This window comes from Homalodisca vitripennis, chromosome 3 (genome assembly GCF_021130785.1).
Source record: "Homalodisca vitripennis isolate AUS2020 chromosome 3, UT_GWSS_2.1, whole genome shotgun sequence".
NCBI lineage: Eukaryota > Metazoa > Arthropoda > Insecta > Hemiptera > Cicadellidae > Homalodisca > Homalodisca vitripennis.
In genome coordinates this window covers 171,674,869-171,691,847 of record NC_060209.1, presented here as the reverse complement: position 1 = coordinate 171,691,847, position 16,979 = coordinate 171,674,869, and the positions used below count along the sequence as shown (strand labels likewise).

Here is a 16,979-nt window from a genome sequence, read left to right as displayed (position 1 = left end):
TCTCCAACTATAACAAATGGCATAGGTTTTCCATTTTCGTCATTAGGAAGAGTTTGAGCTTGAGGGATGTTCAGTTTGCCATCAATCAACTTTGCACCTAGTGCGGAGTTTTTTCAGAATATTTGAATCACTGTTACTACCGTAAGATCCTACATCGATTGCTGTAAAACAATAGTCTGCGTCTACTACAGCAAGTAACACAATCGAAAAGTAATTTTATAATTGTAAAAAAGAGATCCAGAGTGATTTGGCTTCTGAATTCTTATATGTTTGCCGTCAATGGCACCAATGCAATTTGGGAAGTTCGTTCGCAAGTAAAATTGTTTTGCTATCTCCTTCCAATCTTCCTCTGATTTGGTAGGCATGTGTATTGGTTGTAAACATGTCCACAATTTTGAGCAAGTATCTTTAATGATGTGACCAATTGTGCTGGCACCCATAAATATTCAAAGTGTAACGAAATGAAGCTGTTCCCAGTGGCAAGGTACCTGAAAATAATAAATTCTGAAAATTAAGGAGGAGGTACTATATCAAAAGTGTTATGATGAAGTTATGGCATAGGTTTTACATTTGAAATCAATAAAAATATAATTTTTAATTATTCTAGGGGGGTTAATACTAAATTTGTATTCCAGGTACAGACGTTCAAAAAAAGTGGAAGAATTTAAAGGACTGCTTTTTGAGGGAAATTGCAGCACAACGAAAAAACCACATCAGGCCAAGGAGCAACAAAAAGAAGAAAGTATATCCATTTTGATGCGTTGCTGTTTTTGGTTCCCTTTGTAAAAGGAAGAGAAACTATTAGTAATATCTCCCTCAATGAAACGGATGGATATGAACCAGAGCAACCACATGATACATCTGATGACATTCAAGAAGGTAATTCTACTGCAAGATGCTCACTTGGCATTAATGCACAGACCGAGCGTGAAAGGCGGTAAAAATAGTAAGAAACAAAATGCAAACTCATATGAGACATCTTTATTGAACATTTTGAAAGCAAGACAAAGTGACGAGGGTAATGAAGATAAACACTTCGCTTTAATGTTGGTTCCAATGTTAGGAAAATTAAATGAAGAGCAAAAGGCATTATGCTAAGATAGAAATTTTAAACGTCATGAGGCAAGCTCGAAACATTAATCCACGCCCTGGTTACATTCAGCTCTTCCCAACATACACAACAGCCACAGCATAGCCATTTCTGGCTTACGGACATAATTCTAACCAACTGTGTATCCACAAAATACTGGGCCAATGGCAGAATTTTTACAACGATTTTGCAGGAAGTGTTTTGTCATCACCCTCTGCAAGTGGAAGTGATCTTTTTGATTTATCGTAACTCTTTTAATGGGTAAACTACTAACCCTTAGTTATTCCTATAACATTTGATTTTTATTAATTTGTACTTGTGTTTTTTAAAAATGTTTTGATTTAATAAAGAGTTTTTAATAGATAAACAAATAAGATAATATTGATTTTCTGTAATTATTACTCACCTCAAAGTCACTGATAGACGTTCTCTTCTGGTGGTATAGACAATCTCCATTTTGTGTTTTTATATGTAATTGATGGACCAATTATTCTCAAAAGTTCATCAAAACTATTTTTCGTCATTCGGTAATACTGAAAGAATTTTATAGGATGTTCACTCAAATCTTCAAATAACTTGTGAAACTGCCCTTTTAGTAATCGCTGACTTGTTATTGGGTGAACCCAGTAATTATGTTTTCGCCGTTTACGTCTAGCACGAAGTAAAAGCGCGATCACAACACTTGCTTCGATGTCATCCATGATCAAAATCTACAACGATTCTGTCGCAAGTGGATGCACCTCAATTAAGTTTTGCGACTGCGACAAAACAATCGCGCGACAACAAATCGCAAGTGGAGGCCGGGCCTAAGGGACACACATTGTGTAACGCGGGTAGACCATCGGCCTTCGGCTAGGCGCCGACTCGGCCCAAATACCACCTAAAGGTCACAGCACTGCCTCGGCCCTCGCCTCCTACCTCCTACCTCCTGCCTCCTGCTGGACGTTGTCAATGTTATCTACAGTATGTATGTTCGCATTCCCTTGGACATAATGTACTGAAGTGAAAATTTAATTCTCCCCCTGTTTATTGATTTCTCTAAATCTGAAGTTGGAAGTCCAGCAAAATAAGTAGTGTATCTGCCAGATTCCTCTCAAGGTACTCTTGCGTTTTTAATGCATTCCCGTTGCAACCCATATCTGGTGCGTTTAAGATTTGTGCTGTACCCTTTTGTTCCCACTGGGAAACAGTTACCACCTGGGAAGCAGTTATACCTAGTTCGTATATTTTTACAGTTTAATAATTATTATTTTTCCAAACCACAACGAAATATTTCTGCATGGGTAAACCCAAATACGCCACATTTAACAAGTTGACTGCGGCAAAACGCCATAGTGGCATATCTTGAGATAAGTTAAAATCATTCGTTAAAATCATTCAGTAATAGAGCCGCAGTGAGGGTCCTATCTATTCCGCGAAATAAGAAATGTATCCAGGAAGTACACATTTGGTATTGCACTTTTCGGGTGGGTTAATGTTGAGTTGCATTGAGCCATCGTCCGCTCTGTCGTACTATTGGATGTAATGGGAAAGTGTAGTAATTTAATATAATTCTTCAATAATTCTTCCTGTCCACAAAGTGTAACAAAGAAGTTCTTTCTGGCCACATTAAACTTAAGTGAGGGGTACAGTTCTCAAATAAGTATCGATCATTCTCAGTAAAACTAGTATTTAACATTCATAACGTAATGTAATAGATCCTATACAACCTTCCAAAGTTTATCTCGGATAGCATATCTTTACGACAATCTTTGTCTTGAAATGTGATGCTGAACTAGACATAGAGATTAGGCGAAAATAACAGTTTAGATAGAAATAAAGAATTTAATCATTCTTTTCTCAAGAAAATGTAAATAATTTAAGTTACATAAGCGGATATGAAGGTAAACAAATCGTAACACAGAATGCTTTTAAACCGCCGTTTATCGAAATGTTACAGTAAATTACTTTGATATTGTAACATATGGCTCTTAAGATTGTCTACATTAGCTCATTTATACGGTTGAAGAAGGCTGTATTGTCCATCCAATGTTCACTTAGTTTACAGTTGATTATCAAAGATATTCCCATATAATACGAGGCGTCTGTCTACATTAGCTAATTCATACATTAATTCACATTACAGTTTAAGAAGGCTGTATTGTCCATCCAGTGTACACTTAGTTACAGCTGAGTATCAAAGATATTCCCACATAATACGAGGCGTCTGTCTACATTAGCTAATTTATACAGTTTAAGAAGGCTGTATTGTCCATCCAGTGTACACTTAGTTACAGTTGATTATCAAAGATATTCCCATATAATACGAGGCGTCTGTCTACATTAGCTAATTTATACAGTTTAAGAAGGCTGTATTGTCCATCCAGTGTACACTTAGTTACAGCTGAGTATCAAAGATATTCCCATATAATACGAGGCGTCTGTCTACATTAGCTAATTTATACAGTTTAAGAAGGCTGTATTGTCCATCCAGTGTACACTTAGTTACAGCTGAGTATCAAAGATATTCCCATATAATACGAGGCGTCTGTCTACATTAGCTAATTTATACAGTTTAAGAAGGCTGTATTGTCCATCCAGTGTACACTTAGTTACAGTTGATTATCAAAGATATTCCCATATAATACGAGGCGTCTGTCTACATTAGCTAATTTATACAGTTTAAGAAGGCTGTATTGTCCATCCAGTGTACACTTAGTTACAGCTGAGTATCAAAGATATTCCCATATAATACGAGGCGTCTGTCTACATTAGCTAATTTATACAGTTTAAGAAGGCTGTATTGTCCATCCAGTGTACACTTAGTTACAGCTGAGTATCAAAGATATTCCCATATAATACGAGGCGTCTGTCTACATTAGCTAATTTATACAGTTTAAGAAGGCTGTATTGTCCATCCAGTGTACACTTAGTTACAGTTGATTATCAAAGATATTCCCATATAATACGAGGCGTCTGTCTACATTAGCTAATTCATACAGTTTAAGAAGGCTGTATTGTCCATTCAGTGTACACTTAGTTACAGTTGAGTATAACACTTTTTTATGTTTTGTTGGCGTTTATGCGGTTACGTAATGATCATTAAAGGTTTCGTGTTCTCTGACCGTGTCTACGCTGGAGAGATATAAATATAAATAAACGTTAGAGCTGTATTAATGAGTAGGTTTAATGCCGACACGGTGTTAACATGGCGATCTGATTTATGTGAAACGTTACTCGCTAGGCTGCGCCGCCCGCACGTAGAGCAAGTGAATTGTGGCTGTTATACGCTAGTTTTCTGTAAAACGTTTTTTAATATCTCCATTAACATACTAATGTATTTTTAAGTGACCGATCCACCGTACCCCTTTCACTGCATAGAAGTTTTTAAATACTTCGCGGGCAACTGAGTCGGCACGTGGGTAGTTAACCAGCCACTCTCAACGGTTTTAATATATATATATTTCAACTGTTTGTGTGATATTTCGTCAGACTAATCTTTCGTTGAGTTTATATCAACCACGGAACTATCCATTGCCTGGCTCTAAACGGATATCCAAAATCATTATGCACCCTTCTTTCTCTTGTCATACTGGTATTTACAAAATGTGGTACAGTAGTTCTGTTGTGACTTGGTGTATCAAAGCAATTCTGAGGTGCGTTTGGTATTACATCCGCCTTTCAGATGACATAATCATCTGTAAGTAATAATTTGTATTGTTATAAAGCTAATGCCGGAAATGATTGTGACTAATGGATGTTGTTGTTCCAGAGTGCACCCAACTGGAGGACCCGCGACTGGAATGGCGAGCGATCCAGGAGGCCATGCTGCGGGACTACTTGCACACGGCACAGGACGTACTGGAGGTATGTCACACAGTACAGTACTATAGTTATGTCGTGTTTGCTACAATTGTGTGTTGCGGCCCTGCACCGAGATTGATGTAAGTGTGGTGCGGAGTGTGGAGTGCACGAGGACGGGGGCCAGGCAGGCTGCACTGGTATGCCGGAGAGGAAAGTCTACTCTAATGAATTGAACGTATCTCGGCGGGCCGGCACGGCGGGGAGGGGAGGGGGAATGGAATGCAGTTCGGAGCTGCGACGTTGCCAGGTCGTGCGACTCAGGAATGTGGAAAGCTAAACACCGCTCCGCCCGGCCAGGCCGCCCCGCGCACCGCTCCCTTCCGTTGCGCTATTCGCTATTTATCGCTTTTATCACTCTAATTCACGTTAAACCCCGGATCGTATTCCTAACTTCACCGAGAACGAGGGATTCAATTCAGTTATACGATACTTCCGTCTGTACTGTTAGTAAATGACTTTCGATTCGAAATTCCTATATGTGGGTGGTTTTTATAAAAACCTCGTATTACTAGTATTGATTATAAACTAATTTCATTAACTTTTTGATGTTCCAGTTTTGTAGATTATCAAGTTTTTGTAAGAGTCAACTGTATCATACAGGATACATGATAGAAATCAGTGTTTACAAACAATGTATTCGGTTTCGGTATTGTCGTTTGTCATTGATATTATAAAGTGGTGGATTGGTATTTGAGTGCTAGGATATACATGAATACGCTGTAGTTTGATTTAATTATGGAACAACGTGTGCTATAAAACATATATTTCAGGCTATATTGCGTTGGCCACAATAAAAAAGACATTTTTTTTATAAAACAAAATAATTGAGCCACTGGGAATTTCAATCCAGTTATGTTTCGTGCGAAAATGGTCTTATTTTCGTATTTATTGCGGAGTGCAAATTTGTACGTCCACAACGTGAGGTGAAATCGCTTGCGATTCCTGAAAGAGTTGTTCAGTAATGTCCCAGTCACCAGTGAGAGATTCTTTGCCTTCCATAATGGCGGCTCATCTAAGGCTTACTTTATTACTTCATTTGAACAAAACTAAATCGAATATTTATTTAATAAATGAATCGTATTTTAAAGTGTTATGAAACTAGTTTTCATGTACATAGGCGTGTATCCAGAAATATTTGACGGGGACAACAAGACGCTTAATTAATCATTGTCGTGTGGGAATCTATCCCAGTTATAACTCTGTCTGTAGTTTACATTAGATTTTATCGGTTTTAAATAATCCCTGTAATGTTTCATGCCGCTATGTCTTATTTGGCCGTAGCGACTGAAAACTACAAAAACAACTGTTTAAAATAGCGTCTGCATCAATTATGTACTTTTTGTCTACAAATATTTACCATAATATCAGAAATATCTAGAGCAAAATTAAAGCACTAGAATTATAGCTTGAAATATCAACCCAGTGTTTACAAATCTACATGTTTTGGAAGATTCTGCAATGTGTTTAATTTTATATGGTCAATTATAATCATTTTTTATTTCAATGCATACTTGATCAATGTACTGCTCTCAATTCACATTGATTAAGCATAAGAATTGCTGAATTGCTTGAAGCATAAACAGTATTTGTAAATATTTTAGCTCATAATAAGTTTGTAATAAGACAAATATCCATATAAAAAACAAACCATAACACTGTATATAAATTGCATTTATTAAAGAATCACAAATATTACAAGTCAGATATTGAATTAATTATATGAAACATACAGAACTAATATAATAAGTTCAGAATTTTGTAGACTATTATAAAGCATTATTTGATACTCATTAGTTGCTCTCTTTGTGGTTCACTATTTAATAAGTTGCCATTATTATTAAATGTATAATTGTATAATTCTCATGAGGTGTTGTTGTGAGTAAATGATTAACGGTTTCCTAGAGCGGAGAAAATGCTTTGCTCCAAATAAATTATAAACGGTCCACATCTAACGTTCGATTCCCGCTGAATGACAGACGGTGCGTTGCCCTTGTGCAATACTGGTGAAGGGGTAACACCCCCCCCCCTCTCCTCACACGGACAGCTGTGAGAGCACAGCCAACAGACTCTCCCGCCAATTCACGAGAGGTCCAACGGTTACGCTTAATTGTAGTATTTTTTTTGTTATGGTCTACGGTTTGCTGAACGTTGTTTATTTCTTAGGCACCTTTCGCCATAAATTATCGAATTATCCATCATCAATGTTCTTTACTAGTCTCGGTAAAGAACCGCAATATGATAATTTTATTACGCGATTGTCTCGGAGTATGTTTTTACTAGAAACGTGCGCATTTCTTGTCCTAGCGTTTTGTATCGTATCGTGTCGCGTTGTACAGCGTATCAAGTGCGTCACTTCTGCGAAAACAATTTGGGTCGTTATCAATTTAGTGGCAATAAACCAATTACAGATGTGGTGCGCGCCGCGCGCTGCGGCCGACGGGACAACAGCTGACAGCAGATTACTCATGTGCGTCTCTGGCCGCCCCCGCACCGTCACTCACATCGCGTCACTTGTCAGCACCTTCCTGGAAATCTGCGGTTGGCATTTTCTTAGAGATTTTACATCCTTTCTGCGTCCGCGGTAATCGCAAGTTCCTACTCTGACGTCTCTTGTAACGCTTGAGAATGTCAGGGGCTACCACTACTGGTAGTAAAGGAATAATTAGGTGGACGGCCCCGTAATGTTTATATTGATTTGTACCAAAATTTTTGTAACAATAAAAACCTACAGTATTTAGAATAACATCAGTCGTATATTCGGTTTAATTACGTATGTGTGCTCCATATAATCCCCTTCTCACACGAAATAAAATACCGGGCACCTTCTACACTCAGTTGCTCACGTACGGATTCAGATCAGACAAACGATATTATATTTTTAGAATAAGAAATTATTTTTACTGAGCATCGGAGTCACTCGAGGAGCAGGTCAAATACATTACTGTCGGATTTCCGCATGGTATCTCGAAAATGGACAATAAGATGGACTTCTTGTCTGCAGCTTCATTTCTTTATAGTCGAGTCACTCGGTAGAATTTGGCCTAATGTTTGCGAAAATTGTTGCATTGGTCTAATGGGTTTTATGACAAAATTGCAAAATAGTTAAATTTGTAAATAAACTGAGCACAATCTTATGACATTTTTAACTTGCTAGTAGTAACGCGTTAGTCTAAACTATCTGTAAGAAATATCGAGAAAAATTTCATTTATTGACTACAAAATAATCGAAACATGTTTTTCTCCAACCAGCAATATTATCTATTTAAATTCGTCACTTAATTGTATTTAAATCAGAATGTCAGACAATACTATAAGTAATAATAACCCTTTGAACACAACTTTGATAAAGTAAAAATATACAAGCAATTAGTTGTTTTCTATCTCATTAGTACATTTCGGCATATTTTGTACACACAAGAAATGTGTATGATAATTTCCAGTTCTTTGCTAAAGAGGAAGATGCGTTGTTACTGCGCCACAGTGAAAATTGGGATTGAACAATCGATGTACAATTTAGGAACGCTGGTACCACAGAAACGTTTTAATGAACCGACGTGACGTCCTGAGCCCCGAGCCGAGACACCATCACAGTTGCTGGCATCAAGAGCTGGCACAATTTAGGGTTGCGTTACCCTCTGCTACCTGTGTTAGTGGCCTGAGGGGCGCTCCTCACTTTTCACATGCCCACGATACCCACTTATTATTTATACATAACCTGTTATTATATATAAATATTGGTCTTCTGTAATAGGCTTAGAATGTAATTGAGTGGGAACACTTACCAGTTCACTTGTGGCAATGGATTAATTGTTTTTCTTTTATTTCCGAGGATCATTTATATCGTAATATCATGATTACTAGGAACTTTTAAGAAGCGCAAAGAGGAGTATCCATTTTCACATGCGGCGTAGTTATACAATCCGTGGACGGCGAGAAAGCTCGGGACAGAGAGGAGGAGGTTCTATTCAACATGTCCTACCATGGCTCTTTATAGTAACGCTAGAACCTGGACGGGAATGCGGCGTAGTTATACAATCCGTGTACAGTTTACATGCACGTGGACGTGTACCAATGAGGCTGGCCGCAGACGGCGAGAAAGCTCGGGTCAGAGAGGAAGAGGTTCTGTTCAACATGTCCTACCCTGGCTCTTTATAGTCACGCTAGAACCTGGACGGGAATGCGGCGTAGTTATACAATCCGTGTACAGTTTACATGCACGTGGACGTGTACCAATGAGTCTGGCCGCAGACGGCGAGAAAGCTCGGGTCAGAGAGGAAGAGGTTCTGTTCAACATGTCCTACCCTGGCTCTTTATAGTCACGCTAGAACCTGGACGGGAATGCGGCGTAGTTATACAATACGTGTACAGTTTACATGCACGTGGACGTGTACCAATGAGTCTGGCCGCAGACGGCGAGAAAGCTCGGGTCAGAGAGGAAGAGGTTCTGTTCAACATGTCCTACCATGGCTCTTTATAGTAACGCTAGAACCTGGACGGGAATGCGGCGTAGTTATACAATCCGTGTACAGTTTACATGCACGTGGACGTGTACCAATGAGGCTGGCCGCAGACGGCGAGAAAGCTCGGGTCAGAGAGGAAGAGGTTCTGTTCAACATGTCCTACCATGGCTCTTTATAGTAACGCTAGAACCTGGACGGGAATGCGGCGTAGTTATACAATCCGTGTACAGTTTACATGCACGTGGACGTGTACCAATGAGGCTGGCCGCAGACGGCGAGAAAGCTCGGGTCAGAGAGGAAGAGGTTCTGTTCAACATGTCCTACCCTGGCTCTTTATAGTCACGCTAGAACCTGGACGGGAATGCGGCGTAGTTATACAATCCGTGTACAGTTTACATGCACGTGGACGTGTACCAATGAGGCTGGCCGCAGACGGCGAGAAAGCTCGGGTCAGAGAGGAAGAGGTTCTGTTCAACATGTCCTACCCTGGCTCTTTATAGTCACGCTAGAACCTGGACGGGAATGCGGCGTAGTTATACAATCCGTGTACAGTTTACATGCACGTGGACGTGTACCAATGAGGCTGGCCGCAGACGGCGAGAAAGCTCGGGTCAGAGAGGAAGAGGTTCTGTTCAACATGTCCTACCCTGGCTCTTTATAGTCACGCTAGAACCTGGACGGGAATGCGGCGTAGTTATACAATCCGTGTACAGTTTACATGCACGTGGACGTGTACCAATGAGGCTGGCCGCAGACGGCGAGAAAGCTCGGGTCAGAGAGGAAGAGGTTCTGTTCAACATGTCCTACCCTGGCTCTTTATAGTCACGCTAGAACCTGGACGGGAATGCGGCGTAGTTATACAATCCGTGTACAGTTTACATGCACGTGGACGTGTACCAATGAGTCTGGCCGCAGACGGCGAGAAAGCTCGGGTCAGAGAGGAAGAGGTTCTGTTCAACATGTCCTACCCTGGCTCTTTATAGTCACGCTAGAACCTGGACGGGAATGCGGCGTAGTTATACAATCCGTGTACAGTTTACATGCACGTGGACGTGTACCAATGAGTCTGGCCGCAGACGGCGAGAAAGCTCGATGCAGAGCGGAGTAGTCTCCGTTCTCACGAGCCCCTACATGGACTGCCAATCCACATTCACTTTTAGTGTACTGCAGGCTACTTGGTTTCCCTTCACATGTGTCTCAAATTGTTTTCAAAATAAAACGGTTATAAGCAAAACGTTATAGTTAGCCTGCTATTTTCTTGGTCGAGCAAATCCTATTTTTAATTGCATAGTTTTTAATTTCAGAAACGAAAGTACTGCAAATGATACAATCCATACTGGAAATAACAGCACAAAATTACTATTTTGTCTTACCAGCGTTGCTGACTACTGACTGTTGAATCTTTATAACGTTACAGAGATTTTGGTGCTTTTCATTATTACTGAGGACATGGACCGTGGGTAGATGGGGCGGGGCGATATCCTGCTCCTGCTCCTGCTGCTCCTGCCGTGATGTGGATCTTATGGCCTATCAAATAAGTATCCCGTCGACTGGCTGTGATAAATTCATCTCAGGTTGTCCTCACCTCACATACCTCGCTTTATGGCACCAGTCGGCCCGACCCTCCTCTATCCTGGAACTGGTGGAATGTCACATTTCTCAAAACGTCCAAACTAGATTAAAGGATGAAAAAAAAAACTATACATTGAAGTCATTTTGCGACTAGTAGGCTAATATGATTAGTAGAAAGTAGAAAGGCGCAGGAAGGAGTAACATATTTGTATTGTATATGAATGTTTGGAGATGTGGCCAGTAGAGAGGCGCAGGGAGGAGTAACATGTTTGTGTTATATATGAATGTTTGGAGATGTGGCCAGTAGAAGAGAGGCGCAGGGAGGAGTAACATGTTTGTGTTATATATCAATGTTTGGAGATGTGGCCAGTAGAAGAGAGGCGCAGGGAGGAGTAACATGTTTGTGTTATATATCAATGTTTGGAGATGTGGCGAGTAGAGAGAGGCGCAGGGAGGAGTAACATGTTTGTGTTATATATCAATGTTTGGAGATGTGGCCAGTAGAAGAGAGGCGCAGGGAGGAGTAACATGTTTGTGTTATATATGAATGTTTGGAGATGTGGCCAGTAGAGAGGCGAGTGTCCTGCGCCCGCGCTACCTGTCAGTTGAAAGGACGGTGAGAGGGGGGAAGGGTAAGCCAGGTAGCCAGCACATTAATTATACCGGATTGTTTCAATTATTCACAGGGTTATTAAGTCTATATCTCGGCGGGGCGCGCATTCCAGGTGCTGGCTGGTACCTTCCCGCCACGGCGCGCGGCGTTGTCCGCCAGCCTCTGCGCGCGCATTTCTTCTGCGTTTTCTTGAATCATTAATACAGTACCTTTGAAAATATCACTGCTGAACGTATTTAATTTACAAGTTTATTATCCGTTTAATATTACAGCCTACTTGGTGTAGGCTCCGTGTAAGATTTATATTCGCTTAGACAAAAATGTAAATTATTAATTTAAAGATCAGCTGATTGATGTTCTTCAAGGCTGAAACATGGATAAGCAAAGTATTGAAGTAATATCAATAGTTTACAAATATGTGTTGTAACTTCCACCTTTAATAGAAAGTATTATGAGCAGCGTTCCATTTAATAAGGAGTTGGTATGTGATGCTTATACAATATTATAAAACGCACCATTCCGCCAATTGAACGAAAGCCTTGAATTGACTCCATGGTGAGGTTTACTCATTAGCTTAAATTCGTTTAATTTCGTCATGGATTTGATTATTACGAACGTTTGACAATATCTTAACACCTTAAAAATAATAAACGTTAGCGATTAATCGGTATTCCACATAGTCAATCACACAAGAGGAGGGATTTGAGTTTTTAAGTTGTACAGATTGAGTCGTTGGTTTTATGGAGTTGTATTGAATTTGCGAGATACAGTAAAATGTCAATCGTTTTCGGATATATGAGGAATATTATTGAACACGATATTGAATAACTATCGTTATCGTGTAAATTTTTATCAGTTTAATTACATGAGGGATACATGTATTTTGACAAAATAGTCCGGTGAACGTGGGAAGAAGAAACATTACGTGACTTTGAACTCACCAGACCGATGATGAACAAGTCTGTTGAGTCTTATTTTTATACCTTTTAATTAACTAATTGATTAATTCTTTTAAGAGGATTGTTATAGTGTTTATTGGATGTCGTCATGTGTTACATCAACAGACAAGTCGCCGCATGGTACTAACCTCAATAAAGAAGTATTTTCTACTCTACTAAAAATACGACGTTTCGAGAACAAACCTGTGCCCTCTTTTTCAGGTGTTAAAAGTTATCACTGCTTGACTCGGTGAATTCCTCCGTACATACACGGTACACGCCACGCTGCCGCTGGCCTTGATTGTGGTATGTTGGGGAGCGAGACTGTAGTAGGGTATCGGTTTATCAGTGTTTGCCGATCAGCCCGCTGCTGTATGAATCACGGTGTTCCACTGCTTGACTCGGTGAATTCCTCCGTACATACACGGTACACGCCACGCTGCCGCTGGCCTTGAACACCGCATACCTCTGCCGCGCCGCGCCTAGGCTAGCCACTCCATTCCGCGATCTCGTTTACAATTTATTATGGCAACACGATGCGCAATATTCCAAGTAATGATATAGACGTTAGAATTAATTCGACTTGGAGAAGCATCGTGATTTCAATGGAAACTATATCTTATTTATTTAAAGTTTGTTACGTTAGAATCATGGAATTTTCACTTTCAAGGAATTTTTCAATTAATTCTGGTGAATGGTAGTTTTTAGATATCGATAAATGTATTAGTTCCTCTGTACATAAGTAAGCGCAAGTAGTTGGGAATACCATAAATGGCGTTCATTACAAAAATCATTAGAAAATACTCGTAGTTACAGATTTTACTTAGCTGGTATTACTCGTATCGTGTAGAAATCCACACACACTGGGCTCGACAGCAACTATTGTTTTGTTATCAAAACAAAATTGATCTGATATTGTTTTTGCTATTTTTAACAATACTTTTTTGCAAAACTAGTAAATCTACGTGTTTTAATATGTAGGTTACATTGGTACCAATTCGGTTGCCTGGTATTTTTTGTTTTCATTTTAGTTTTTGGTGACCATATCATTTTCTTCATGATTATGAGATGAAACCATTCTTCTTAGAAGTTTGAAAATGTACATGAAGAAATTAGTTTGAGACGTAGTAAACCAGCTCCTAGCCGATTTTAAAAATTTGCTCGTATACAATTTACAATTTTTGGGTGAATTGAGGCAAAACAAATGCGATCGGGTTGAATATGACCGACCGCCTTAGCTGTGTTATCAATCTTTGTTGGCCGTACCTCTTTATAAACTCTGTGTATCTTTCCTTAGCGTTATAAAAGTAAACAGGATCAATAAAATTAAAATGCAGATTAGGGAATGTAGCAGAGATATCCGTGGCGAGATGGGGCGGCCGATTACCATAAGATTGCTTTTTAATGTCGGTGGATTCCAGTAGCGAGATACGTGTTGGTTGGTAACAGCTTTTTTACAGCACGGCTCCGGCAACATTGTCATAAATAATCCTGCGTACTCGGTCGGCCGCTCCGGTCCGTGGACTGGGGCTTTCCCATCTTCACACAGACCTTATAAATGATAATATTAGGCTACGCATATTCTAGAAATCTTATGTACAGTATATCAGTGACGAACATTAATTAATTTTCTGTGATTTACAAGAGTAAATTGTGTCCAAAGTTTTCAAAATAAAATCTGAAAGATAATTGCAAAGAAATTTGCACTTGTAAGTAACTACCAAAGGATAACATTTGTATTGAAGAGTTGTAATAGAAAAGTAACGGCATGGAATAGTAAGTACCCTGTATATTTAACATTGTCGACCTCTTAGTTCTTTCAAACATACCGAAAATAATAATGACTGATGTTATCAAGTGTCTTTCACATACTCGCTTATACAGTGCGGTGTTTAGTTAAATATCATAATAACCAGGGGTTCTGAGTGTACAGTGACATTCTCCAGCTATGACATTAAAAAATGTAAATAATGGCTGCAACGTTAATTTTTTTATCTCTATTTCTTGTCAATGAATTCGAGAATTTCGTTAGTAATTTTCAAATCTTAGTATTTTTACGGCAAAATAAAGGGATTGGAGACCAAAGTAAAATACTACAAGATTGCATCATACGTTCGTTTTGAGCACACGTCGCGGATGTTGTTGAACTGTGATGTTAGGATAATCATGAGGACACTCAATGTATGGACTGACCCTTATTTCCTCTGATCAGAAATAGGTCGCAAAAGTAAAGCAGGAATGTTCCTATAAGAACGTAAAATATAGTGTAACCTTCCATGAAACTGAGTACACTTTATCCGACTAAGCTCTTCTCTGTTTCCTCTTCACATAAATAGATGTTTCGTAAAGGTTTTGTTGTCATTAAGATACCCAATATAGTGATTCGATTAAATTCAAAATATGAATATATCACTAGGATAGGACTGCGCCAGCCCAACTCAGTGAGTTCAAATATAACATTTTACGTTAAATTTGTATGGGAGGATGTGTACGAATACCCAGGAAGTATTAGGATGAATAATTTAGATATTTATGATTTACGTGAATCCTGGAATAACTCCCACTTCGGGGCGGGCAGCCCCTTTGATAGCGGTTTCAAGGGTACAGATTTCAAGGCGGTGCACCCATATTCAGTTAGGGTGGATTTTTAAAAAACATTTAAACGTTGTAATCACAGATTTAACGTTTCTCTCCTGAAGATGGGTTAAGTTTTATTTGGGGCTGGTTACAAAATTACTCAAATGTCTTACTTTAAATGTCCAGCCGTAGCAGAACAGCGCGTTGTTATATGTTTCTTTTGAAGAAGATTTTTTCTTAACCCTTTTAATGCTAATAACCGATATAGCGATAGTTCTTTATTTTGTATCTTATAGCCCTTTCATTTCTATTAAATCTCGTAGTACTTCATGCATTCCTTCTAAGGCCTCTAAGGAACGTAAAGAAACGGTTTTATCTTCTGTGAAGTTTATTCTATGGTCTGCATTTTAGACAAAATAGGCTTGGTATTTTTGAAGTATCTACTGCATGATAGCCTGGCATTATTCGCTACACTAGAAAAAAATCACTGGAGCTAAAAGTGTTGCGAGTTTAAAACCAACCAGAAACCGATTACGTCACCTTGATCACGTGTCCACACGCCTTTCCCTAATCTCTTTACTCAACTTGTAGATTTGATATGATATCAATTATAAAGTAGGCCTACTTGTAGTAAATCATTGTTTTGTGGAGCCCCGTGTAAACGAGGAAGTGTACACTGTGTGTGTGTGGGGGGGGGAGGGGTGGCGGAGAGCGGAGGAAAGGTATGCAGCAGCAGCAGCACAATGGAATGTCAGGAGATGGGCTATCGGGCGGGCACGTGACAGCTGGCTGCCGGCTCACCCCGACCCCGCGTTGTGCGAATAGAGCCCGGAAAGGATTGTGTTTTGGCCGGGCGGGTGGTGGGGGGTCACATTCCTGAGCCGACAAGGTCGCCCAAGGTCAGGGCAGGGGTGGCTCAGTCGCAGCGTACCTGTCTGTAGTGTGTTGTGTTGTGTGTGTCCCGTACCCGCCCGCCATGGTGGCGGTGGTCATCGTACCCGCCGGCTTCTACACTTACTTCTACTACTACGATATTGTGAGTTTACTGTATACAATAGATTATACATTCTTATGGTGGATGTGTTGTGTGTCAGCGCAATGGTCCGAACAGGCACTGATGCAGCAAAGCACACCCCCTTACATTTGTAAACAAACATTGTTGGGCACCTTATCACTGACTGACTGACTGATGGTTCATGGTCAGGATATTCTATAAAAAATATGCACAAAATATCTTAAGTGCAATTGACTGTTGTTATATTATAGTTTTATTCGCCTTTGGACTGTGAAAATTAAAAATAAGAGTTATTGTTACAAAATTTCTCATAGGTTAAAAAATGTATGGTTCATACAAGGACAAAAGTATGTATAAAAAATTATCTTTTTGTTGCAATGTATGAGTTTGAATAATGTGTACACAATTTAGATACTGTAAGCAAGAGTATTCAGGAATTAATAAAATAAATTGTATGCGAATGTGGAGTTCAGCTCCATTTCACCTTCCGCTTAGTGCGAACATGAATTTAACATTCAAACTCAACATGAATTTATCATGCAAACTCAACATTTGCATTGAATCAACAACTTCCGCACTAGCTGTGAGTTGCAATAACTAGGTTAAACTCGTTGTTACTACTAGAACTATTTCGTGTAGAACTATTTAGACTGGTGGAGATAGTTTATATTTCATGTTACTACGTATGCAATTAATAATAAATAACCATCTAACCAGAGTTTCTTTGTGTCGGTTTTCATCAGAGGCTAACTCTCAGATTTTATTTAATCTAATTGGCTGATAAATTTTTGAAGTTTTGTACCTCTTATAAAAATTGGTCACCAAATGTCATTCATTACTAGTTATTAGTCCACAACAGGATTTGGTGGTA

General features: G+C 39.4%; 1 protein-coding gene across 1 annotated transcript in view; it reads left to right on the top strand.

The window, feature by feature from the left end:
* The window catches only part of LOC124357776 (protein kibra), a 56,668-nt gene that overhangs the window by 27,178 nt on the left and 12,511 nt on the right, over window positions 1-16,979 (top strand). Inside the window, exon 3 of the mRNA XM_046809821.1 lies at window positions 4,842-4,936. Coding sequence (XP_046665777.1) covers window positions 4,842-4,936 — 95 coding nt within the window. The remainder of the gene's footprint in view (window positions 1-4,841; window positions 4,937-16,979) is intronic.